This window comes from Uloborus diversus, chromosome 2 (genome assembly GCF_026930045.1).
Source record: "Uloborus diversus isolate 005 chromosome 2, Udiv.v.3.1, whole genome shotgun sequence".
Classification (NCBI taxonomy): domain Eukaryota; kingdom Metazoa; phylum Arthropoda; class Arachnida; order Araneae; family Uloboridae; genus Uloborus; species Uloborus diversus.
This window is the reverse complement of record NC_072732.1, coordinates 215,817,102-215,842,186: the sequence shown is the minus strand read 5'-3', so window position 1 is coordinate 215,842,186 and position 25,085 is coordinate 215,817,102. Positions and strand designations below refer to the sequence as shown.

General features: G+C 35.8%; 2 protein-coding genes across 2 annotated transcripts in view; one reads left to right on the top strand and one right to left on the bottom strand.

The window, feature by feature from the left end:
• LOC129216801 (uncharacterized) overlaps positions 1–25,085 on the top strand; it is a gene marked incomplete at its 5' end in the record, with an annotated part of 111,578 nt that overhangs the window by 25,001 nt on the left and 61,492 nt on the right. Inside the window, 3 exons of the mRNA XM_054851016.1 lie at positions 1,033–1,126; positions 3,735–3,855; positions 4,725–4,935. Of these exons, the coding sequence (XP_054706991.1) occupies positions 1,033–1,126; positions 3,735–3,855; positions 4,725–4,935 (426 nt within the window). The remainder of the gene's footprint in view (positions 1–1,032; positions 1,127–3,734; positions 3,856–4,724; positions 4,936–25,085) is intronic.
• Positions 7,569–12,080, bottom strand: LOC129217680 (protein scabrous-like). The gene is made up of 3 exons (XM_054852012.1): positions 11,809–12,080; positions 9,245–9,557; positions 7,569–8,126 (listed from the first exon to the last, which is right to left on the bottom strand). The coding sequence occupies exons 1-3, from the start codon at positions 11,924–11,926 to the stop codon at positions 7,850–7,852; spliced, it is 708 nt and encodes a 235-aa protein (XP_054707987.1). The 5' UTR covers positions 11,927–12,080; the 3' UTR covers positions 7,569–7,849.

Here is a 25,085-nt window from a genome sequence, read left to right as displayed (position 1 = left end):
TTTGAAGAAAATTTGCTTAATTTAGCGATTTTCAGTGCGAAATGGAAGACATCTTCACATGCTTTGCAGATAGATGTCCTGATGCTTGCATGCATGCAAGTCGCGTGAAGCCTTCAATTTCTCAGTTTTTAAATTTGGAAAATTTTCTAAGAACTTCTTCAGACTTTAAGATTTTATGTCTCAATAACAGGAGACGAGGACAAATAATAAAAGTTACAAATTTCCATTTAGTTTTGACTATGGACGGCTGATACTTTGAAGATTTAAAAATGTTTTATAGATGAACTAGAAATCTATTTAAACCAGATAACTGTTTGTTTTTTAAACCAAGTGTATAATTTCTACACATGGAGGAGCGGAAGATCAATATTGCAGCAGGAAGATATAGCGTAATATGTGCAAATTTTCTTATGTTTAATTTTTTTGCATTTTTGTCATCTATGGCACTTTAGCTTTATTGTATTGTCCATTTTCCACAAAAAGGCACCTGACTCTCCTTCGTCACGTGGTATCCGATGATTCTATTTCGCTGTTTTCGGGAGAAGGTATATTCGGGTCATAGCATTTTGTTGCAAAAGCAGCAGTTTTCAAAATGTAAGAATAACTAAAATGACAACTGACAAGTGAAGCAAGCGATGTAAAGGACACTTAGACTTTTTCGCACATTAAAATGCACGCCCAAATTAAGGCTGCCTGGTTGTCTCATTTAGAAGCGCGTGGATTGTTTACCGATCACCCCCGCGTAAAATGGAACTCTGCTTTCGAGGAGGCGTGGCGAAGTGCCTTCTCGTGAAAAAAGAACAATACAAGCTTCTTTATTTGGTTTCCGCCGAAAGTAAAGCACGAAAAATACGTCCAAATCCAACATTTCCCTTTTGCTGGTGTGGAATCCAAAACCAGTATCTTCAAACATCTCAAAAACTTTTTTTGCAAGTACTGCGCTTTGCCTTCTCACGGCAGAGTAAATGTATGTCATAATGCAGCAAATAGCAATCTTAATTATAGTTCTAAAGTATCTGTTCTCTTTTGTAGTTACCCGAAAGCCACAAGCGCCAAATCTCACTTGATCTGCTGAGAACGATGCCCAATAACGTCAATTTCTGTGACAGAAGTGCAGAAGGGGTAAGTCATTTGTTTGGAAAAATAAAAGAATAAAATTTTTCGTCAGTACTCGGTGAAATATTTCTGAAACTTACTTTCAAGCCTTAAGCGGAAATCTATGACGATATTCTTTAAAACTTACTTTTAATTCCATTCATTTACTTTCGAGTGATGAGCTCTTGAAAGTAAATGACTGCAATTTTGGTTCTGGTTATTGGAATTTGAGTGTTCTGTGCTGAAGTTTTGTAACTTATTTTATAAATTATTTGCGCTCTTTCTTTGAAATTATACTCGTTTTGATCTTCGAGAAAGGTAAAACTTCAATGTAACGTGAAACCAATGAAACGAAAGTGACATCATAAATTGTGGACTAATTGGCAGTTCGACGGTAAGTTGACATTAAAAACGATATAACGATTCCGTGTCGGTTTGTGATATTTAGTTAGGTTCTGAATGACCCCAATGTTTGAAGAGTGTCGATATTTATCTCATCAATGTCTAAAACTGCTTTACTGTACTAATTAGCTGCAACTTCGATGGTTTAGGCATTTAAAATGTTCCTCTCGTTACCTGAAAGCGCTTGTATACTTCATTTTCGTCTTTTTTACAGACTCCACCTAGTTGTTTTTTAGCCTACTTTCTCGTGAAAATGTAAAATTAGAAGAAAATGATTGAAAGAAGGCTTAATGAAAAATCATAAAAATATCGAAAAAAGTCTAAAACAGATAAAACAACTAAATAAATATTAAAGAATAATATAACCCCCAATAACTTTTGAGTGAATAGTCCGAGTATTTGACTTTTTCATTTAGGGTAAACAATAAACTGAATTCAGTAAGTTACCACCTATAGCCAGGGTTAAAGAAGAAATACATGAAATACACCGCCAGCTCAGTCAATTCCAGCCGAGGACTGCCGTTTCGTGCTTATTAGCACTCATCAGCCCGTCATAGGAAGTGAATGAGCCGGAGGTGGAAAACCTCCTCGGCTGGAACTGACTGAGCTGGCGGTGTATTTCATGTATTTTTGCCTTAACTCTGGCTATAGGGCGGTAACTTACTGAATATGCCTTGCCTTCAATCCTGGAGTTGAACCGAACCATTGTTTCGGTCACTCGTCTGGTTTGCGCTAATTCCATATTAGCTACCAGTTTGTTTGGCACTTTTGGCTTCCTTAAGAGGTTTTCCATCTCCAGCTCAGTCACTTTCCTATGCCGGGCTGATGAGTGCTAATAAGCACGAAACGGCAGTCCTCGGTTGGAATTGCCTGAGCTGGCGGTGTATTTCATGTATAAACTAAATGAACTGAGCGTTTTGCTGTGTTTGGTTCCCTGTACGTAGAGCAGGAAGTCACTATATTGGGAAATATTATGTTCCTATCTTCGTCCCCTCCAAGATTCGAGTTAAAGACGATGATGCTGAGTTCTTGTATACCACAAATGTTTTTATGAAGAAAAGCATATAGAAATATAGGTACATTTCTTTTACTGCGCCTCGTAGAAACACGAAATGTATTCCGAGGCAAAGAACAAAAAATAATAGTCATTTGTGGCGCTTGTTTGGAGGGTATAAAAATCAATTTTACAATAATTAACTGAATATTTTTTTCGGAGAGCGCAGTGTGTGAGGTTTTTCTTTAATACAAATTTAATCCTTATTCATTAAAATTACTTGGTACTTGGTATCATTTTTTCAAGGTGCATTGGAAAGGGGACGAAAATCGAAGGACTATTTTCAGTTCTGGTAAAAGTGCATTATTTTTTTAAATCTGAAAACAAATTGTTTTTCATGTATTTAAGCTTAAGTACCATGTACAGAATAGGCTCAGTTGAGTGTAATTTTTTTTAAAATTAGCTGGTCGTAACAAATGTTCAAACTCAGAGGCCAAAAAGCTTAAGGGGGACGAAATATTGCCCCTTTACCCTATATGAACTGAAATACTTACGCGGTTTAAAAAATTTTCAATTATGACGGGCTGACGAAAATCGCAAAAATTAAATCCTAACAAAAATAATTGCTTTTATAGCAGTTAAAATATCATTTTAACTTTGCCCTTCATTCCCTAACTTGTATGTAAGTATGAGAAACAAGTCAATTGTTTTATAGTCTTTGGGAGTTTTGATCTGAATAGAAGGAGGGGGGGGGAGAGTTCTGCCTTTTTCGTTCGTGTTCTGAGGTTTTCCTTCAGTGTGATTGCTGCTTGCCAACGTTGTTCTGTCACATTAATGTGATTCTTATCAATATTAGAAACAGTTTTTACAAATAGTGAAGGAAATTTGGCACATCAAAACTTATCTTGACGATTTTAAGGTTCCTCCCAGAATGAGGGAAAATAAAGAGCATTTATCTTTTTTTTTTTTTTTTTTCAATTTTAAACTGACCAATTTCGAATATTCAAAGCGTCTTTTGATGGCGTTAAAATAACACGAACTATGACTTCAACTTGGCTACGACTCAACGCATTGCTTGAATCTATCTATAACCGAGACAGCAAAATTGAGATAACCTTTTAATTCAACTGTTTTATAGTAATAATTGCAACATTTTTTAAAAAAATGTGAAAGCTAAAAATAGTTGCTACGTAACTCTTCAAACTTTTTATTCACCTTTATATAATTTTCTCCCTCTAGATAGTGCAAATGGAACGAGTGTTGACCGCTTTTTGTCTGCACAACCCTCAGCTAGGCTATTGCCAAGGAATGAACTTTTTGGTCGGGATGATGTTGCTGTTCGTTGGACCCGAAGATGCCTTCTGGTACGTTTCGATTCTTTAAAGCATCTCTAGGTGTCTAACTTGTCTAAATATCAGTACCTCAAAGCCAGACGGATGTAAGTCAGAATATAACGATTTTCCGTTTATTAGAGTGTTGTATGTATTGTCCGTTTTCCACGAGAAGGTACTTGACTCCTCCTTCGTCACGTGGTATTCGATGATTCTATTTCGCTGTTTTCGGTAGAAGGTATATTCGTATCATAGCATTTTGTCGTAAAAGCAGCAGTTTTTTAAATGTAAGAATAACTAAAATGACAACAGAAAAGGACACTAATGTACTAAGTGACACAACTAAGTGATGTAAAGGACACTAAGGCTTTTTTGCACATTAAAATGCCCGCCCATGTTGAGGCTGCCTGGTTGTCTCATTAAGAAGCGCGTGGATTGCTTACCAATCTCCTCCGCGTAAAAGGGAACCCTTCGTTCGAGTAGGCGGAACGAAGTGCTTTCTCGTGAAAAACGGACAATAGAAACCTATTATGCATCGAGTCATGTGAATGTTAATTCCTAAGAACAAAATCCTTTTTAAATTTTTTACCAGGGTTAAAAGAGCGCGTGTCCCATGTTTTGCATGCGCCAGAAAACTACTTCTTAATAAAATAAGATGTATACGATACGATAGGGCCTCGAAACATGAAATTTAGTACACAGTGGTAATTTTTGTCGACATTGTGCACCTAAGAGCTCGGATTTTGATAACTTATTTCGAAAAAAAGGTAATCAATACGTTAGATTTGTCATGGAAACGGATTCTTATTTTTGGAACACGCTGCAGTGTATAGATGTAGATCTAAGTGCTTTCGCTTTGGATAAAATATAAGTAAAATACTAGTCAGCGTTTCTCATTTCAGGTGTCTGGTGGCAATCGTAGAGCGGTACTTCCCTTCGTGTTACTTCGACCAGGGCCTGGTGGGTGCCCAGGCCGACCAGGAACTGCTCAAGGAGCTTCTGAGAGAAAAACTGCCCGCCGTGTCCGCCCACTTGGCTGCCCTCGACATTGAGCTCAGCACAGTCACTCTCAACTGGTTTCTCTCCGTCTTCATCGATGCCCTCCCCATAGAGGTCAGTCTTGTTCGTTGAAGGGCACTCGAATCGCCAGACATATCTTCGAAGTATAATGTAATAATTAAAGATTACAAAACAGCTTTAAATTTCATAAGCTTTCACGGAATTGTTGACTTATGTTTGGAGGTTACATGCAATACGTTTTTAAATGCAAAAGAAATGAGCTTATGGATGAAACGATATCCGACAAATCTTCTTGTTAGATGTCTTTTCATTCATATATACAGAATAAACTCAATTCTTTAAAATTGAAAATCCCCTTTTTCAATGCAAAGAAATGAACAACGTCCTTGGGTTCTCCTTGTAACCCCGAGGCAAGTGTCTGCAGTTCCCTGTAAGTTCAACCAATTTAACGTTTCTAGTATCATCTTTTACTTTTAGCTCATAAGTGTTTCTTTATCTCATATGTAGTACTTTTCTCCCAAAATTTAAAGCAAATCTTTAGGATTTACTCTTACAGCAAACATTTAATAGAGAAAGTACTCGATTTCTTCCTAACCATCAACATACATCGTTCTTGATTGTCATGTGACAATGACAACTAAATCTCGATGGAGTTGAGAAACTGTTTATTGCTTTTCTTGACAAGAAAGGTGATGTGTGTTTGGGTAAGCATCAGTAAAGCAATTACAACCTATGGTTTTCAATGCATTATTGTGCCAAGGAAAATGTAAACCAGTCATATAAAAAAATAGTGACAATAAAAAAAAATGACTGGTGTTCATGGAGTTTTCTTTGTTATTCTAAAAGGGTTATGATATTCTATCTCTTCTTTGTTTCGGCATCTGGAGGGATACCGTGCGCTACTGCAATTTTGTTTCTTTTTTCATTTATTTTCAATTAGTTTGTGTTGAATGGGTGCGTAAAGAAAGCCTGGTTTGCAAACCTTTATCAAACTGTGAAATTATTGCCATTAAAGACGGATAGTTCAATTTAAAAAACAAAATCAAGCAAAAGGTGACACTCCAAACTTCAAATTAATGTATTAGTATATTTTTAATTTAAATTCAGAATTATTTCATGCAAATTTTGTTATTTTTCTCTTCTTATCAAACATTTTTATTTAACTACTGGAACAACTTAATATCGAAACATTTGTGGATTTTCGATCAGTAACTTTATTTTTATTTTGGTGAACTACCTATCGACTGAACTTCGCACTTGTTACGACTGGTGATTATATTAATTGAAACCTCAGCTATATTCTATACGTCTTGTTTCCAAAGGTTAATTTGAGAAAAATATTCCCAAATATAATCAAGAAAAAATGATGAAAAGAATATTAGCTATTTTTAGGAAAGATGGCAGAAAGAGGAAAGCGACTCTGCAGCTCTTACATACCCATTTCCAAAATCTACTTAAGCATCTTCCAGAAACTACCTTAATGGTACTTAAAGTAATGTTCAGGAAAGAAATGTCGTTTGAAATAGTCAGTGGGTAAGTTCTTAACGACTTTTGTACTTATAGTATAGCACAGATCATACGCTGTTATTTCATTCATCTTCATTGAAAACAGGAGAAATTGATTTATATCATGACGCTTCAGTATTTCGGCCATTATATTTACAAGGGGCAGCCCCTTGTGGATTCAATGTTCGCTTTTGCGGTTTCTCTTCTTCGGTGATTGGTATATTTAGCTCCCTTCAAGCAACAAGCTTCGACTGCTAGGAGAAAAACTTGCAATTCTGTTTATTTTCACCAAGCCTTTTCGTACCAAGTCTTAAGCCCTCCTTTTCTTTCATTTTTCTGTTTAAGGTGCAACATTAGCGGTAAATTAAGTAGTGAAATGGGTGGCAGGAAAAATTAAATGTTTTCTCGATTTTAGCGATCTGATGATTAATTCCGGGAAAAAAAAGTAAAACAACAATGTTATAATAATGCTCCTGAAATAGCGTTTGATTATTAGTAATTGAATAACTGATTAGAATCAATGACATTATTTGGGAATCCCCGATCCAACGCTATACTTTTTGAGTAACTAAATTCCGAAAAAAGCAAATTGATACTAAAACAAATTGGCAAAGCTCGAAAAAGCAAAACTCTGAGTAAGGTTGGTTTTTGTTTACCATTCTCTCAAAATGTAATGGTACATCATCTCCATGCAGTGAACTTTCTACTATCAATTTAAGTGAAAGAATAGACCCAAAAAATGCTGTTCTATGTCAAAAGCTCCTGTTTCCATGATATTGGGTGGAGTGAAACAGTAACACTACTGGAAATCTACTTCCAAATTTTATTTAGTCTGGTCGCATTTCGTTATCAGTGAATTTTTAGGTACAAATCTGTCTACGACTGTTACATGAGTGTATAAGACAGTTTAAAATGGTGGTGGTGGTGGAGTTAGATTTTGCATTAGATCACATATAACAAGAGGACTTGTTTTTGGTGCACAGAAGTAGCTAGTTGAAGGTCTAGGCTGATTATGCATTTACTGAAATAGAGCTCCTCAACGGCACTGAAAAACAATTTCCGTAAGAGGCTTCCAGTTTAGTTCTCCATTTCTAACTTAATTGAAATTCGTTAAGTACACAAATCAGGAAGTACTGGGCCATTTCTTATGTTCCAGCGGCCACTGTGATTTATTTTGGACTCGCTTTAACATTGTGTCAAACTTAATGTTGTGAGTAACGTTGACCTATATTCTTTAAAACATTGGCAATAGTAGTTGATATTCACTAGCAGTGTTGTTGTAAAAGGACAGACAATATCTCACGATTTTTACAGTAGAACGTGATTACTTGAGTTGACCAGCTTAGAAATGTAGTCATTGATAAGTATATCCAATGTTCCAATGTCTTTTCTCTTTGGAGATACTCAAAAGCACCTGGTAATTGAGCAATTCTCGTTTTTGAGCCCGTTTATAAAACTCATTCTAATGACAGTGCTGAAACTAGGACTCCGATGCATAACATCACACAGTATTTGGTGCTGTCGCTAACTTCATCTCCACCTTCTTCAGTTGCAGCCAATCATGATTTGTCTCGTCGTACCAAGTCACACCAAGCGGGAACCGACCGTTGAGGTCAGCTCGGTGGCAGTGTTGATACCACCATCCACTCGTGTAGTGGAGGGCACAGTGTGTGCTCGAGGCATCATTGTCCTTATCCTTTGTGCTGAATCCCATTTGAGTGTGATGACGGAGGGCGTCGCTAACATTGCCTCTGTGGCCGCCAACCTGCAGGGCGTACCTGCAACAAAAATATTTGCAATAATCAATTAAATTGTTCGTAATCGGTAAATGAGAGTTTTACAACCACATAATCTGATTAGATGTTGGTTTTTAAAAATAGTTGAAGGTGCATTACAACAGAATGGGCAGAAAACTTTTCCGTTCGCTGCCGTTCAGTTAAAAAGTGAATGAAATATTATTCACTATGTGGTGCATTTTTTTATTTGCACCCAGTAAATGGTTTACCCAAATATTTTTAGAAGTCCAGGATTATGCTACTTCAACCTTAAATTGACTCAGAAATTCAAAATTTCTAATCATGGTGCAACCAGTTTCTCCAATATTTGGAGGATTGCATTAACAGTAGCTTGTTTAATTGATGTTGTCTCCACTAGCTGACGACCGGCATAGTAGCATTGGTGCTAGATTCGATTCGCTCCTCTGGTCTAGCGTTTGAATTTCGACTGCGCTATACAACCACTATATTTTTTTACAGAATAATGAGACACGTTCATGCTGTTGAGCCAGCGGACAACAGATTTCGCTTATTTTGATAGTGAACTGAAGACTTTGCAATACCCTCTGCGTTAACTATTGTTGAGAAACAAAAATAGACCACTATGCCCCCCAAAAGGGTAAACTTGTTGTAAATTGCCCTGAACCCATTTAATCAGTAGTGCACTTAAGTGGTAGGACACGAGGAACCCGAGGACGATATAGACGTAAATTAGTAGAGTACGAGGAATCCAGAGGGGACATGAAAGTAAATTGAAGGACATGGAAAACCCAGGAATGATATAAACGCAAATTGATAAAGAACAGGCAACCTGGGGCAAACTTTGGCACTAAGTTGTATGATACGTTTTACCGCGAGAAACATGGACGTAATGTAATAGGAAGTGAGCAATTTGGTGTTGATTCAGCTGTAGAGGGTTGAGGCACGTTCAACTGAAAGGCGACATGGACGTAATGTGGTTGGAAACGGGTAATTGCTGTTAATTTAGATGTTAAGTGGTGAGGTGCGTTTGACCGAGGTGCAAGATGGACGTAAAGTGGTAGTTTTTGAGGAACCTAGGAAGACCTGGACGTTAGCTTGCAATATACACGGATTAAGGACTTGACACAAGCCTGGCGTACCTGTCTTCTTCGGGACCCACATGGAAAGTATCGTACTCGGATACGAAGTATCTGTCCTGGACGTCCCAGAGTTCCACCCTCAGACGTGCCCCCTTCTTGGTGAGACGATGCAAGAGTTCGTTGCCAAGCCAGAACTCTGACTTCCTGGGACTGCCAAAGCCACGACGGTAGTCTGCCCAGTCTCGAAAAAAGTCTTCGCTTCCATCTGAACGACGCTGGAAAATGAGCCAGGGTGGATCACAATGGACTTCTGTAGGACCTAGAGACGGGACCTGGATGAGGGCGGGGCCAGGAGCAGACATCATTGAACAATCTAAAAAAAAAACAAGCAAAAATTTTAGACTGTGATTCAGCTTCTGTTATTCGTAGTTCAGCAAAAACGGTTGCTAGCAGATGTAATCTATACTACTACAGGCACCTTCCTATTCTATTAATAATAAGAAAGGGGATTATTCTTAGTGCAGAAAGGAAAATTCTTTTTGTGTTCAGAAAAAGAATTGTCACCTTCTTATTTCAGTACTTTTTTCAGTGTCTGAACATTCGCAGCTTCTCATGTCTGAAATTTTTCGTTTTAAGCATATTAATATGAAATAAAATTAAAGACAATTTGTGTGTTTTATTTTGCCCTCGTTATTTTCTATGGACTGCAAGTCTCTTTTGTACCACTTTTATTTTTCAAAATTTTATGCCAATATATTTCGAAAATTTCAATTCATAGATCATTCAGTGACGTGACTTAATTAGTTCGTTTTTGTGAAGTAACTCAACTTAAAAAAAAAAAGCATATTCAGATCTTAAGTAAGACAAATGATTATACTGAACCAAAAAATGGTATTGACGTTGAGTAAATATATATATATGTATGGCTCATTCTCCAGAAAGCGTAACCTTTTGAACGCAAATATTTTTCAATTTCAAAATATTTTGTTTTCTTTTTTTTTTTTTCATTCTTACGTAAAAGTGTTGCTTGCTAGAAGTCCCCATAAATAATGGTCTAGCTAAGTTCCAATTATTTTACTCATAAATTTAAAAAAAATTAAAAAATGCCTTGTTCGCGGAAACAAAAAAGAAAAGAAAAAAAAAACTTTTAATGTTTAAAAATCGTGGCCAGATAAAATCAAAGTAGTAATTTTGTTAACTGCGCAAAAAATTAGCTATTTTAATGATTAGTCGGAATCTAATATTAATCACTCTTAATTAAAGTACGGCTTAATTTTTAGTTATCCTTTTAGTTCAAGTGTGGATTAAAAAATAGTATTTAGAAAATTTGCGAATATACTGGCAATTTATAATTTTTGTAGAATGTCTAATACTGACGTATTTCTCCTCCATCATTTATTTTCACCTCAGAAATAATGACATTCATAAGATTTGTCTCGGAGGTGAGATTCACCGAGGTACGGAATTTTCCATTAATATAGGCCTAATGGATACATTTTTCAGGGGAAATATTTTTTCTTCGTTGCTACAATCTGCATACGTTAAAACTTATGAAAACACGTTCACTTTTTTTTTACATTAATTTACATACCTGAAATTCAAGTTCACGTCGGTGAGAGTTCACAATAACCACATTTAGTTTTTCAAACAAAATCTATCTTCTTGTCTTTTAACAAAAGTATCACAACTTAAACTATGGCTGAAAATAAACAAAGGCGCTCCCTTGTATCATGGAAAATAAAATGTGATGTCATTACTGCCACGTGTTAATGAGAAATGGCGTTTTGTGTTTAGGTAACGGAGGTGAGAATTTATTTTGTGCCATAATAACTAATCCTACTAAAACGAACTAAAACACAATATTAAATGATTAACTATACTTCAACAATTGGTATTTCAGACATTTGGGAAAGGAATAATAAGTAAATAAGTATGTACTATTAATTAAACACGTTATTAAGTAACATTAACAGTCACACCAGGTGTGTGACATGCCACGGAGGTAAGAATTCACATATTGTGAACCAAAAATATATTAAAATAAAAATTATTATTAAAGAATTGTTGACAGGTTTAAATAGATATATTTTTGGTTAAATTAAAAAGCATTGTTGAATGAATCGTTTTTGAAAAGTTTTACATTAAAAGGCGTGTGACAGAAAAGTTACACGTTTTGTAGAATGACCTGTATGAGGTAATACCAACGTGCTTTAACATTTTATCTTAGAATGCAGACTAAAGTTATATTTTAATTCATACAAAAAACTAAAACGATGATTAACAAAAATCTGTTTTTCTGGTTTCCGCGTTCCGTGTTTCAGGGCACACAATATTCCTCTGATACACAGCTAAGTTAAAGTCTAACACGCAAAGGCAAGCAGAAACTAAAAAGCTCTTACTACACTCATTTGTTTCATTTATTTCACATCCCTGAAACATTGAAAAGAGTTGTCAAACATAGTAATCAACACAGAAGATAAATGCCTCATAAGTTGAAAGCGAAATTTATAATGCTTCTGCAGTTATCTCTAACTTATTGTATCTTCTGGCTTTTGCAAAGACTTGGAACAAATTAAAACGATTGAGCAACCGAGTTGAGATCGAGAAGATATTTGTAACCTCACCTTTTGGAAGACTTCGGACAAACTTATCCAGCTGCTGTCTCGTCTCTTGATGTCTCTCCTCTGCTTCTCGAAGCTTTTCTTCCACCCTGGCGACGTCCGTTCTGAGCAGACGAGTCATTTCCTCTTCAGCTCGACGCGCCGCATCCGCGCGTCGCGCTCTATCCTCTACGCGTGCGTCTGCGCGCCTGACGCGTAGCTCTAGTTCAGCGAGTCTCAACTCACGTGCCGTGTCTTGTCCATCCGTCCTGCAGCGCTGGAGCGTCAAGTTCGTTCCCAAGACTTCCAAAGAGGTGATCCGATGTTGCTGATCCGATAAGGAAGCCGTCTGCCTGGAAAGCATCTCCTATTACCAAAGAAGCCAGATGTCAGTACTTTCGTAAAGATCTAATGCTGTTTTCGTTTTGCAATCGACAGATGCATGATACGTTTTTGTCGTCCCTGCCTGAATGGGCTAAATAAGAAGTGAAAGTTTTCTTGCATCTTTTGTGCTAGCACAATGAAAAGTTGATGAAAATTGGCATTAAAAGACAAAGGAGACAAGTACCGGATTAAACCAGCCCTGGGACTGTAGCAAATTTTATAAAGTTTCTATATGATGATGGACAGTAGTGAATTTCTTCCTGAAGCAGGAGTTGCACTTACAATGCAGACACACAAGTACAGGACAAAATGATAGGAACACTTGTGAAAAAATGAAAATCTTTCATTAATAAGGGATTGGCCCACCCTTTGCCTAAATAACAGCTTGTATTCGACGTGGAGTTGACAAAAAAAAGCTCTTGAATATAGTTCAGTAGAATTCGCACCTATTCTTCGTGCAAGACTGCCTCGAGTTCAGATAGAGTGCGTGGAGGAGGAAACCGCGCACGGACGTAGTTCTCTAAAAAAAAAAAAACACACAAAAGCTGAATGGTGTTCAGATCAGGGGACTGGGGACACCACGTTAGAAGTTCTACTTCATCGTCATGCTCATATAACCATGTTTGAACACAGCGGTTCTTGTGAATAAAGGAGTTCTCATCTTGGAACACCAGACGCTATCCCGGAAAAAGATTCTGAAGCATAGAGAAAAGATGATTGTCAAGAATAATTCGATAATGTTCACCTGTTATTCTCTACCCCAGGGTAACAAGAGGCCCAAATCCACTGAAAGATATTGCTTTCCACACCATCACAGAACTCCCTACATTCTTCACGGTAGGAACCAAGCTGTCAATATGATATGCTTCTGCCGGTGTTCGCCGGAAGAAACATGTCCAGTGGTCTCGAATAGTGTACATGATGACTAGTCAGACCATATGGCTTATTTCCATTGCAGTTGCGTTCAGTTTAGGTGGACTCTGTACCACTGTAGTCTCTTCATATTACTTTTGCGTCGAAACTAACGGTTTTGGAATAGCTACTTTGCCTACAGCATGCAACTCCTGTTGCTTAAATTTCATTGATACGTGGCTCTGAAGGTTTTTATGCTTTTAGGACGTTATCTGCGACAATGCAGTCTTGCGTTTTCGGGGGACAATCCTCTTCAATACACCTCTATCACGATCCTTCAACTTCGACTTTTGCTCACTGCTGAGCTTTGCAGAAGACACCTTCCACAGATTTGTATCGTCTGTCATAACCTACAGGATGTATCATCCACCACTTGTGAATGATACAGTGGTCCATAAATCCTTCACAAGACTGACTGTTCTAGAAACTGACGCTCCAGTGAGATGAGCTCCAATTGTCATGCCTTTTTTCACGTATACCTTCCCTACCACCGCCACTTGGTGATAAACTGTTGCAACTCGTGGCGGTCGAAAATGAACTCAATTTTAACTGGGCGTTCCTATTATTTTGTTCTATACCTGTACATACACATTTGTACGCATAAAGTAGTGCTTTAGAACAGTTATGACCAGCTATCTTTCCGTTCAATACGCAATTTTAGACGATCTTCGATGATATTAGAATTTAGAGGGAGGAGGTTCGAGGCCCTTCTCCGAATATTTTTAGAAACTTAAGTCTTAAAAAATACGATCGCAAGCTGAAAATCTTTAACGAACGGGAGCAATGGTAACGTGTAATAATATTCACGGAAAATTATATGTAAAATAAAGGAAAGACGAAAAAGAAACACCCTGATGCTCAAAACGTTTCTAGGTCTTTATGTGAACTCTAGACGAATTTAATGAAGAAATTAGCGACTGGAATCGAGCAAAGCCTTGAAAAAAAATCGAGTAAAAATTCGAATAACTCTCGTTGTGATCATGTTATTGAATTGAAGCAAATTCCATCTGAAGCAGAAAAATTTGCTCATTCGAATGGTATCTAATATTAATGTGTGCAAGTAATTTTCTACCCCCAGAAAAAGTGAATTAACGTTAAACGTTAAAATTGCGTGTTAAATTGGAATAAAAAAGGAACTACAGTAAAACCTGTAAAGTTGACCACCCTCATTAGTTGACCGCATTTGTCTGGTACAAAATTTGTTCTAGATCAAAAAGTCAACCTCTATAAATTGACCACCTGTTTAAGTTGAACACTAAAGTAGTGCACCACAAAATCAACTTACAAAGGCTTCACTACTTATTGAACTTTTTTCGAACCGGTCTCCAAACCTTTCCAGTTCTGAAACTGGATTGTGAACTGAAAATTTCATCAAAACTGGCCGGGTTTTGTTCCAGTTTTGCTCCGTTCAAACAAACGGACCCTTTTTGGAGACTTCATTTTATACTTTGTAGAGATGAAATAAAAGAGCAGAATAAGATGTAATCACTTTATGTACAAAATATTCATCTCTTTCACAATAATAGGACCAATTTTCCAAAAATATTTTCTTTTAAGCTCTTTTTTTTTTTTTTTGGAAAATTGCCGCTGTAGTTGTGTATGGATTGACTTTAGGAGCAAAAAGTAGTACTTTAGTAACCAGTGTGTTGGTGCGTATCCACAAAAGGTCAAATATTAATGTCGGTAACTGTTGAGATATTTTAAAAAGAGTTTTTAGCTGGAAAACAGGGTGTATCTCTAGCAGAAATCTAATTGAAAAAACTTCTTTCAAAAGGTGATCTAAACTTTTGCCTCTGATGTCCAGATGTCCTACAATGATAGAGTAAAGGCCCCACTTAAAGGTCAACTCTCGCAAACTTGTCTTCATCTCCAAAAGACGTAAAGAGGACCTCCTCCCAGCATATATGACAACTGTCAGGTTGCTATTATTCGGTACGCCAAGCATCTGCGCTCTAATTAAAAAAAATCAAATTTTAAATCGAACTGAAATTTTATTTTTGCTGAGAAAAGCTGGATCTGAAAGAAAAGAAAAAATGGGATTTCTTTCTTTTGGCGTGGGACGCTTTCTGCTCTTTTGCTTATCCGGCTCTGAAGAAGGCAAGAATGATGAAACTTTAAACTTACATTTATCTCTCTATACGAATATGTAAGCAAACGACACATACTCCTTCTTGCCACTCTCTGCCCTTTCTTTCACCTCCAGGCATCATTTAGATACCTTGAACCATGCTCTGCGTAAAATTGCTTTAAATAGTTCATTCTAGAGCAATAAACCCACCTGTAGGTTCTTGATCTCTTGCTTGTCTGCCATACGTTCGTCTTCCAAGACCCTCTGGGCAGCCTGGGACTGAGCGAGGTTAAACTGTACGCGGGACAGTTCTTTCTGCAAGGGCTCGATGTCCAGAGACTGCAGAATTTCTTTTCGGACCTGCGAGACAAAGGAAGTAATATGGACACAAAAATTACTTTTTCTTACAAAAAGTTAGCGGCAATGCCGCCATATTACAACTATAGCACATAAGAAGGTGCTGCTGGCAATTTCAGTGTAGATAAGACGCATGAGATAATAGGCTGTTAAAATTTCTGTTTCACTAAGAAATGGAGAGGGAGGGGCTTGAATTGCGGTTATTAAACGAAAACTTCCTTAATAAGTGTGAGGAGAAGGAGAAACGCATTACTTCGAAGTCAGAAAAATGCTGTTGCTTATTACTTTGCATTTCAGACGCGTTACCCATCCCCAGATATCAGGAGAAATCAACGCCACTGGTTGTTTTGCTTCCAATCAACCCCCATGCGTGATATCGCACTACAAACGCTTTCACTGATATCTTGTGAGGGTGCTCATGGGGAGGACTTGGACATCCTCATGGCTATGATTGCACTGTCAAACTAAAAGAAAACGAGCTGATGTGTTTATCACGTCACTTCCTTTTACTTCAATTTAATCTCATTTTCTCATTATTGGCAGTTTTAATATGATTTATTAGTTTACTCTCTAAATATTACCAACAGTGGCGAAAGTGAAACCAGATTTGAAAAAAAAAAAAATCAATAAAAGAAAAAAATCTCCAAGTTTGTCGCCAAAAAGACTGGCGATATATCGCCAAGTGTCCGCCAAATTATAACACCACGTGAGTTTACATCGAAATTAACAATGATTTCCCCCCACAAAGGGGCAAAAGACCCCCTTTGAAGCATACGAATGCAACCAAAAAGGAAGGTGCACAACTAGACCCCACTAAAAGTCTGTATAGGGGGTCTTTTGCCCCTTTTTGGGGAGAAATCATTGTTAATTTCGATGTAAACTCACGTGGTGTTATAATTTGGCGGACGCTTGGCGATATATCACTAGTCTTTTTGGCGCCAACAACTTTCTAGGACATTCCGTTCTTGAGTTATGCGACATACATACACACATACGCACATACATACGTACATACAGATGTCACGAGAAAACTCGTTGTAATTAACTCGGGGATAGTCAAAATGGATATTTCGGGTGTCTGTACGTTCCTAGGCACATATCCACGTGTGGTCAAGCTGAAAAAAAAAAACTCATCATTCATTTGGGTTTGAGCAAAATGGAAATTAAGGTTGATTTTTTGGGTGAAAATTTTTTCGCGAATACAATACTTCCTTTTTCTGTAAAAGGAAGTAACAACCGTGAAAGATCCATTTTGATAGTAAGGATTGTCTTATTTTTGAAAAGGGAGTATTTTGCTGGATACTAACAAACGTGGACGTGCTGATATAGCACACAGCTTCTTTGCGTCGTTTGCCAGAATGTGGTAGACATCAGAACAGATTACAAGAATCAGTTTTTGTTCAAGGGCGTAATTCAATCGACGAACAGTGTTGACTTAGGACTTTTTGATAAAAAGTGATCGAAAGTGATCTCAATGTTATTTAGAGAATGTAAAAGTATTGGTACCAATAACAATAAAACTATTACAGATGCATAGCTAGTGTTGCCACTATTTTGAAATTCAACCACGGAAATATTCCCAGACATGCCATTATATTAATCAGATATTCTGACTGCTTCACATAATGGATGCTTAGTTTATGCGTATGTTAAGAAAAAAAAAAACGATGTTTTTTCCGTAGAGTTAAAAAAATCCTTAAGAAGTAGTAACTATTTAAGGTAGATACCTTAAATATTTTGTTCTTCAAATATTCATTACACCGTTCTAAAACTTTAAATGGTTATTTAATATGACTTAAATAACGCATTTGACTGTTCAGTTGTTGCAAAAAGGATTATTTAAGGGTTTTTTTTCGTTCAAAGTCATTTTTTCTTTCGAAAAAGTACTGTTTTCCTAACACGTTCAATGTCTTCACTTTTCGGTAATTTTTAAAACCTTTTGTGTCCAATTGTTATATACATATACCAGAGAATGATATGACCGTCCAATTCGAAATAATTAACCAAAAAACATGTTTTTTATGCTCATTTGAATAAAATTTTCATGGAAGAATGTAGTTTTCGCCATCTAATTTAAATGATATCTATATTGATAATTATTTGAAAAACACATATTGCTTGTACATTTGCTTTTGTAGGATTAGAAACATTAATATATTCCATTGTCTCTTTTGAAAAGTTTCAAAAACATAGTTAATACTTTTTCTGCTAGAGCTGTGGGCGTAATGTAAAAATTTAAAAACTTGGTTATGAGAAAAATCAAGAAAAAAAACCTTTTTATCAAAAGCAGTGAATTTGAGTTCATCAAATTTCTTCTAGTTTTCTTAATAATTCATCGACTGAAATTTTTTCCCGGATTTGGGTAGAAGATTTAGGGCAATCTAAATTTTTCAAAAATCGACTTTTTTTTAAAAAAAAAGGGTATTTGCCTAACTTTAAACTAAATGAATTTCAATGTTTAAAAATAATGAAATAACTTACAGAATTGCAAAATAAAATGAAATTTCTGGGTATCACGAACTTTGTCCGAAGTTTGCTATTAGAGGATCACTCACCTGTTGAATTTCTCGAGTAATGTCCTGACGATCCATCTTCATCTTCTGTTCGTGCACATCAGGTGGGGTGACTCTACCGGATTGCACCTTCTTTGTGGCTGTTCAAAGAAAAGAGGGAGTCAATAAAAGAGAACAAAACTACAATCAGTGAGGGAACCTATCGATTGTAACAGGAAATATCCAACTTTGTTTAGCACAAATAAACAACGTTGGATATTTCCTGTTATTTCTCGGCACAAAGGTATTTATTTATTGCTTAAACTATCGATTGGCTACAACAGGATCGTTCGATTATTAGGAATAATTCCAGAACACAATCATAATGTTACGATTTCCAGCTCTCTTTTCAAATAGTTTCAGAATTGAGTAATTTATAGTTGCAGGCATTTTCAAATGATTTCCTGATCGAACTCGCCGTAAGAGATTCTTTCGAATGATCTCCTAATTAAGGAATATATACGAACGATTCCTACGTATGCTCGAAACTTTACAGTTGGATACAGATGATATACAGAGCATTGAAGTTCATTATGCTGTATTTATCACTTTAATTCAAAATAGACATTATAAAAAAATATTACTTTATGTCATCCAAACTCAATAACATATATAGGTCGAAAAACATAAAAAGTATCTAAATAATCGCAGCAAATAGGTTTACACTAGGACTTAGAGACAGTATCGTGATCATATGTAAGATTTACTCAATGGAAACGGCTAAGATCACTTAAAAACTAAACAAATTCGCGGGTTTTTCATGTCTTGTCAAGACCACATCCAAGAACTGTATTTTGAAATAATACGAATTAATTTTCCCCCTTGAATTAATTTTACTCTTTGAATAAGTTAAATTTTTGACTTACTTTCAATCTTAAAAATAGTCCGGAACCATCATTTTTATTCTTCAAACCAAAATGCTATTGCTGTTATTCTATGCAATTCACTTACATACATTTCATTTTTCGTTTCCTTTATTTCAAGATTTCGAAATATGTGAAGATTAAAGAGCATTTAGAGGGGGGGGGGGGGTAAAAGTATGCATTTGAAAATATAAATCATCTGGCATGTAATTTAACGATTAACGTTTTCACTTTCTTTTGTGCAATAAAATCCGTGAATGAAAATGTCCACCCATAAAATGAAACCTGTGTATTACATTTCCTAAAACAAAGTAACTCTCCAAAGTAACTCGTGATCATATATACAGTTCTTGGATGTGGTCTTGACAAGACATGAAAAACCCGCGAATTTGTTCAGTTTTTTAAGTGATCTTAGCCATTTCCATTGAGTAAATCTTATATATGATCACAATACTGTCTCAAAGTCCTGCAGTAAACCTATTTGCTGCGATTATTTAGATACTTTTTATGTTTTTCGACCTACAGTGACTCCCAAAAGTCTTCGTACACCTACGACTTTCAACGAAATGAGCCCCAATCCATTGGTTAGAATTAATATTTCGGAATGGGTATTTAATTACAAGATCTATGATCAATTTTTAACAAAACTGCATGAAAAGTTTTTAAAAAATATTAAAACTTAATTTAAAAAAAATCAAAAACCAAAAAGTGCCGGAAATTTTATCTCACAAAAGTCTTCGTACACTTTATAAAATGTCTATATATTATTGAATAATTTAAATTTTGATTAAGTTATTAATTAGTAGAATATCATACAGTATTCATAACACCTTTTAAACGTCTGGGAATAGATTTCATTCTTTTTCTTTCTTTTTTTTGCGTAATTTCTGAGTTAGTGTTTAACCACACTTCGAGTCTTACTGTTTCTAGCTCTATTTTCGTTTTAAAGCCCTATTTTTGTAATCTAGCCTCCAGATATCTCTAAATACGTTACATTAAGTTAAAATCTGGAGATTGAGGAGGTATTTTCTAAACTTTAGGGACAATTTTCGAGGCACTAGACGCAAACGTTGAAAACCGTGTGCTTCTTATCGTTATCTTGATAAAAAACAAAGTTGTTTCCAATAACCAAATTTTTGGCTAAGAGTTCAAAATTGGTTTTTAAAATATTTAAAGGAACAGCATGATTCATTATTTCATCTAAAAATTCCGAACTACCAAGTCCTGATACTGATATACACCCTCACACAAGAACACCTCCACCGTCCTGATTAACTAGGCCAACTAAGTTCTTTAAGATTAAGTTCCTAATTTTTTCTTCTATGTACAACTATACAAAAATGCAACCAAAAATGTTTAATTTATTTCTATCTGTAAGTAAGACGTAATTCCAAAACATTTTGAGCTTATTTATCATTGGTTTTGCGACGAAAAGCTTAAGCTTTCTGTTTTTCACACGACCAAAAAAATTTCTGCGGGAAGAGGTCTCATTTAATCCAGCTAATCAGAGAACTTAAAGAACAATTTTAGTTGAAAATTAGATGCAAAAATTTTCATTTAACTCTGCAGAAACTTTTACAGCACTCAAATGTGTATTTTTCATAAATTTTTTAACTTTAAATCTCCGATTACGTTTTGTCAACTTTGCTGCTTGACCTTTTCTTACCTTCTTTTCGGTCCGATTCCTTTCTTCAAAGCATTTTATCAAGCACTTTACTATACAAACAAATAAATTAACTAATTTAGAGACATTTCAAACCAATTTACCATTACTGTGGGAAAAAAATTCAAATTTTGAATGGTGTTTGCGGTCTTTTACGAATACCAGCCATTTTACAGCAATAAGCACAATATTAAGGAATAAATAAACAAAAAATTAAAGCCAAATGACTTATAAGGGTCAACACAATGCAAAAATATTAATGAAATGGCATATGATAATATTAATCATGAATTTATTCGAAAATATTTGAGTGTACGATGACTTTTGTGGCGTGTTATTTCTCTGTCTCTTCGTTTTCTGACCCATTTCAAATAGAAGATCCGTCAATATTCTGAAAAAACCAATGGGTTGTATTTAGAATGACATAGGAATGATGTGAAAAAATATTGAACTTCATATTCGAATTCAGTTTCTAGTTACTTTGGCTTTTCTAAAAAACTTCAAAGTGTACGAACACTTTTGGGAGCCACTGTATATATGTTATTGAATTTGGATGACATAAAGTAATAGTACTTTTTTATATGTCTATTTCGAATTAAAGTGATAAATACGGCACAATGAACTTCAGTACTCTGTATATCATCTGTATCCAACTGTAAAGTTTCGAGCATACGTAGGAATCTTTCTTGACAGCAGAATACTTTTTGGAAATTTCTAGCAATTATCAGTAATTTTTAATTTCTCAAATACAAGAAAGACGCCTCAAATTAAAGCAAAATTTGTGTTATTCCAATTGCATGTGACATAAAAATTTCAACCCTTTGCGTTCAATTACCATCGTCAATTGATTAAGCTAGTATTTATAAAACGTTCCAATCTTAACTATCCAAATGCCGAAATGGCTTACAGAAAATTAAGTTACAAATACAATACCTTTCAATGTTGGTCTCTTGCAAAATGATATTTAACCATAGTTTGATCAGTTTCACAAATTTGCTCGGGGCGTTTCTTCGGTTTCTATATCACTTAACTTCGAAACTTAATCTTCAAATTGAAGTGCACAAAATATATTCACGAATCCAAACTAAGTGACTTGCATTTAAAGTCTCTACTGATAATTTTCATTAGTAAACTTGATTCGCAACTAGAAACAAATGCCAGTGGAAAGTTACCAGTACACAAATCACATTCATCTATATATATATATATATATATATATATATAAATGAATGTTTGTATGTCATCCATGAACTCAAAAACTACCCTGCAGATTTGGCTGAAACTTTAACCGTTTGTTATTTTTGGCATTGGGAATGTTTATAGACCAGTTCGAAAACAATCCGATCGATAGTTCCTTTTTTATTCCAATTTAAGTCACAATCCATTGGATAAATACGAATAAAATGCAGAAATTAATTCGCGTGAAAGATCTCATTGATAAGAAGTTAGCTGTTGCCATTTTTCTTGAGTTTGAACAAATAAATTCTTTCTTTATTGTTTTATGGCTTTTCATGCAACGGGGGGATTTAAAACGTTTTCTATTTGATATTTTTAGCGATGGATTGATCTTGCAAACTGCGTGGGTACAAAATTTGAGTATAGTCACGGCTTTACTTGATACGTGTTTCTATAAGACGCGATAAGACGCGTATCGAGTGAAGCCTTGGTATAGTAAGCTAATCGGGACTTTTAGACACGCGATTTAGACACGTGTCACATGAATTTTGAAACAAAAAGAAAAAAAAAAGCGAACGATATGTGCCATTTCGAGTCGAGAGTGAAGAATTTGTATAGATTGTGCGTATTTTTGACATTCAATATTTACAATATTGTGCGTATTTTTGACATTCCGAACGCATTTGCCGTGCAGTTTTTTTTTTGTTTTTTTTTTTGGTAGCATCGTATATCATCGGCGACTTGGCGACATCTTATAAATCATTGCCATGAAAATCAGTATAATGATGTATTTTTTTGTTGGCGTAGCAACGCGCGTCGGGTACAGCTAGTACTCATTATAAAATCTAATTTGACTATGAATAACGTATGTAGCTCACTGCCACTTTTCGGGATGAATCTCATATCGTTGATTACAGATAAAATTTTCCATTTCATTAAGTTTTTAAGTTATTGTGCTTTTTAATTGTTTGCAGGATTTATGAATAGGGAAAATTTTACATAGAAATCGAATTTAACTGTAGATGATGAGCATTGACCGTATCCTGGGAACTACCGCGAGTGGGATTGATCATATAGGGTGGTAGATGTTGACCTGCCGGCCGCTGTTCATATAACTCTGGTCTACAGTATTTACCTATTTCTTATGTCCTTAGTCTCATCACATTGCCAGAAGAAAGGACTCAGCCAGGGGCGGCAAAGAGGGGGGTCGAGGGGGGGGGCGGTTGCACCCCCAAATTTTTCGAGAGGAATGATAAAAAATAAGCAAATTCAATTTACGTAAATCGCAAATCAATGTTCAAGAAAAACAATCTTGCTGGTACTCCGTAATGGTTGATGAAACTCAGACAGGAGCAAGTGTTTTCTGTTTTTTAAATTTTTAGAAATTTATCCAGCTTTTACCGGCTTTTTCAGAACAGAAAAATCTGATGAGGAACCATGTTTAATTCTAACTAAAGACGTTGTTTCGTCATGTAGGCTAAATAACTCGTTCCTGTGTGCTCTGTGTAACGATGGTTATGAGAGGCCCGTGCAGTGGTGTGGCTGTATGATTTTCATAAGAAAATGCCTTGGTACTTTAAATTGATTGTTACACTCATATTTTAAGTGTGTCTATTTAATGAGTAGTGCTCATCACTTTCTTCTGTTAGAAACACATTTCCGCTGCTCAATGCATAGTGTGCTTTCATAGATGCTCTTTAGAAATACATACTATTTTTTAAAAAGATCTCACATCAACAAATACCTTTTCTGGGGGCTCCTTAACTATGCAATCTCCTACCCCTCCCCCATATCATGATTACTTGCTGCTAGCCAATATGTGTTTTGTTCCATACTAAGGTAATTCATATTTAAAAAACTCGACCCCCCGAATGAAATGCTGAAATGCCGCCCCTGTACTCAGCCAAAAACTCTAAAAATGATGGATGTCTTATTAATTAAAGACCTTTAAAAAGCTATATGGATTTTTGGGTCGCATTACTTACTACCAAACGGCACGACCTTGAGGGTCACGCATTTGGACAAAATTCGAGATATAGGTCAATTCCAACTAGATATGAGCCCAGGTATAGCGGTTTGACTGCATAGGCCCTAGTTCGGCTGCAACGGGGGCCAAAGTTAATAATTTGGACCCAGAAATGCAATGGAATTTCTTTTAAAATGACCACTTTTATCACTTTTTTTCTGCTATTGTTCTGCAGAATGAGCCGTTTGTATGTTTATCTTTGAATTAACTAAGTTGAATACTAATTTTTAATAAGTGATTCTAAAATTCAAATTGGCTACTACTTTTAATTTCAATAACTTGAATGTAAAAATAACATAGTAACAAGATATTTATCGTTTGCAAATGAAACTAATTATTTTCGTTTTATATTAATCGTGGGCTAGTAACAAATATTTACGTTTCCTAATAAAAACATTTATTTTGACTGGATATTTATTGCCTGCTATCAAAGATATCCCACATTGATAAGCAAAAAATGGGAGAAGGGGAAAAACTCTGAATTGTTGCACATGGCACACAAAAAAACAGAAAGTACAAGATCGTTTCGACTTTTCAACTAACTTAGATAATGCCCATAAATAAATACTGTCCTCCCTTACGCTTAATTTATTAACAACTAGTGATACCCGCACGGATTTGCCCGTAATAGAAAAATCAAAAGATCCTTTGATTCGCCTGTATATTTACAAATAATGTATGGTGAATTTTCTCGCCAGTTGGCTTGTACCCATCTTACGGTTCCACGTTATGATCATTTCGTATCTCGCCAATTGGCTTGTGCCCATGTTTCGGTTCCACGTTATGATAATTTCGTAATTTATTCGTCCATCTTGTAATATTTTTTTTTCTTAAAATTGAAATAGAAGAAGAACCACACCGAATTTTCGAAAAATCGCTTCGATGTGCACACCCCCATGCTACAAACTAACTTTGTGCCAAATTTCATGAAAATCGGACGAACGGTTTAGGCGCTATGCGCGTCACAGACATCCAGACATCCTCCGGACAGAGAGACTTTCAGCTTTATTATTAGTAAAGAAAGATGAAAAAGGTGTTGAGAGATCGAACATAGTGTTGAATTCTGAAGTTCCAATGGAAACACCATTGCCTTTCTGGGGCCAAACTAGCAACTTTGGACCCTCGTTGCAGAGAAACTAGGGCCTATGCAGTCAAACCATTTTATCTGCGCTCATATCTAGTAGGAATGGACCTATAGCTATAATTTTGTCCAAATCCGTGACCCTGAAGGTCGTGCCGTTTGGTCGTTAGTTTAAGGACAGCCAATGACGGCTACAGAAACCGCTGAAGAAAAAAATGA

Coding starts and splice junctions, on each gene's coding strand:
- LOC129217680 (XM_054852012.1), bottom strand. CDS start 11,926: ATGACTCGTCTGCTCAGAACGGACGTCGCCAGGGTGGAAGAAAAGCTT. Junction 9,558..11,808: donor TGTCCGAAGTCTTCCAAAAG/GTGAGGTTACAA, acceptor TTTTTTTTTTAG/ATTGTTCAATGATGTCTGCT. Junction 8,127..9,244: donor GTGGGTCCCGAAGAAGACAG/GTACGCCAGGCT, acceptor TTTTTGTTGCAG/GTACGCCCTGCAGGTTGGCG.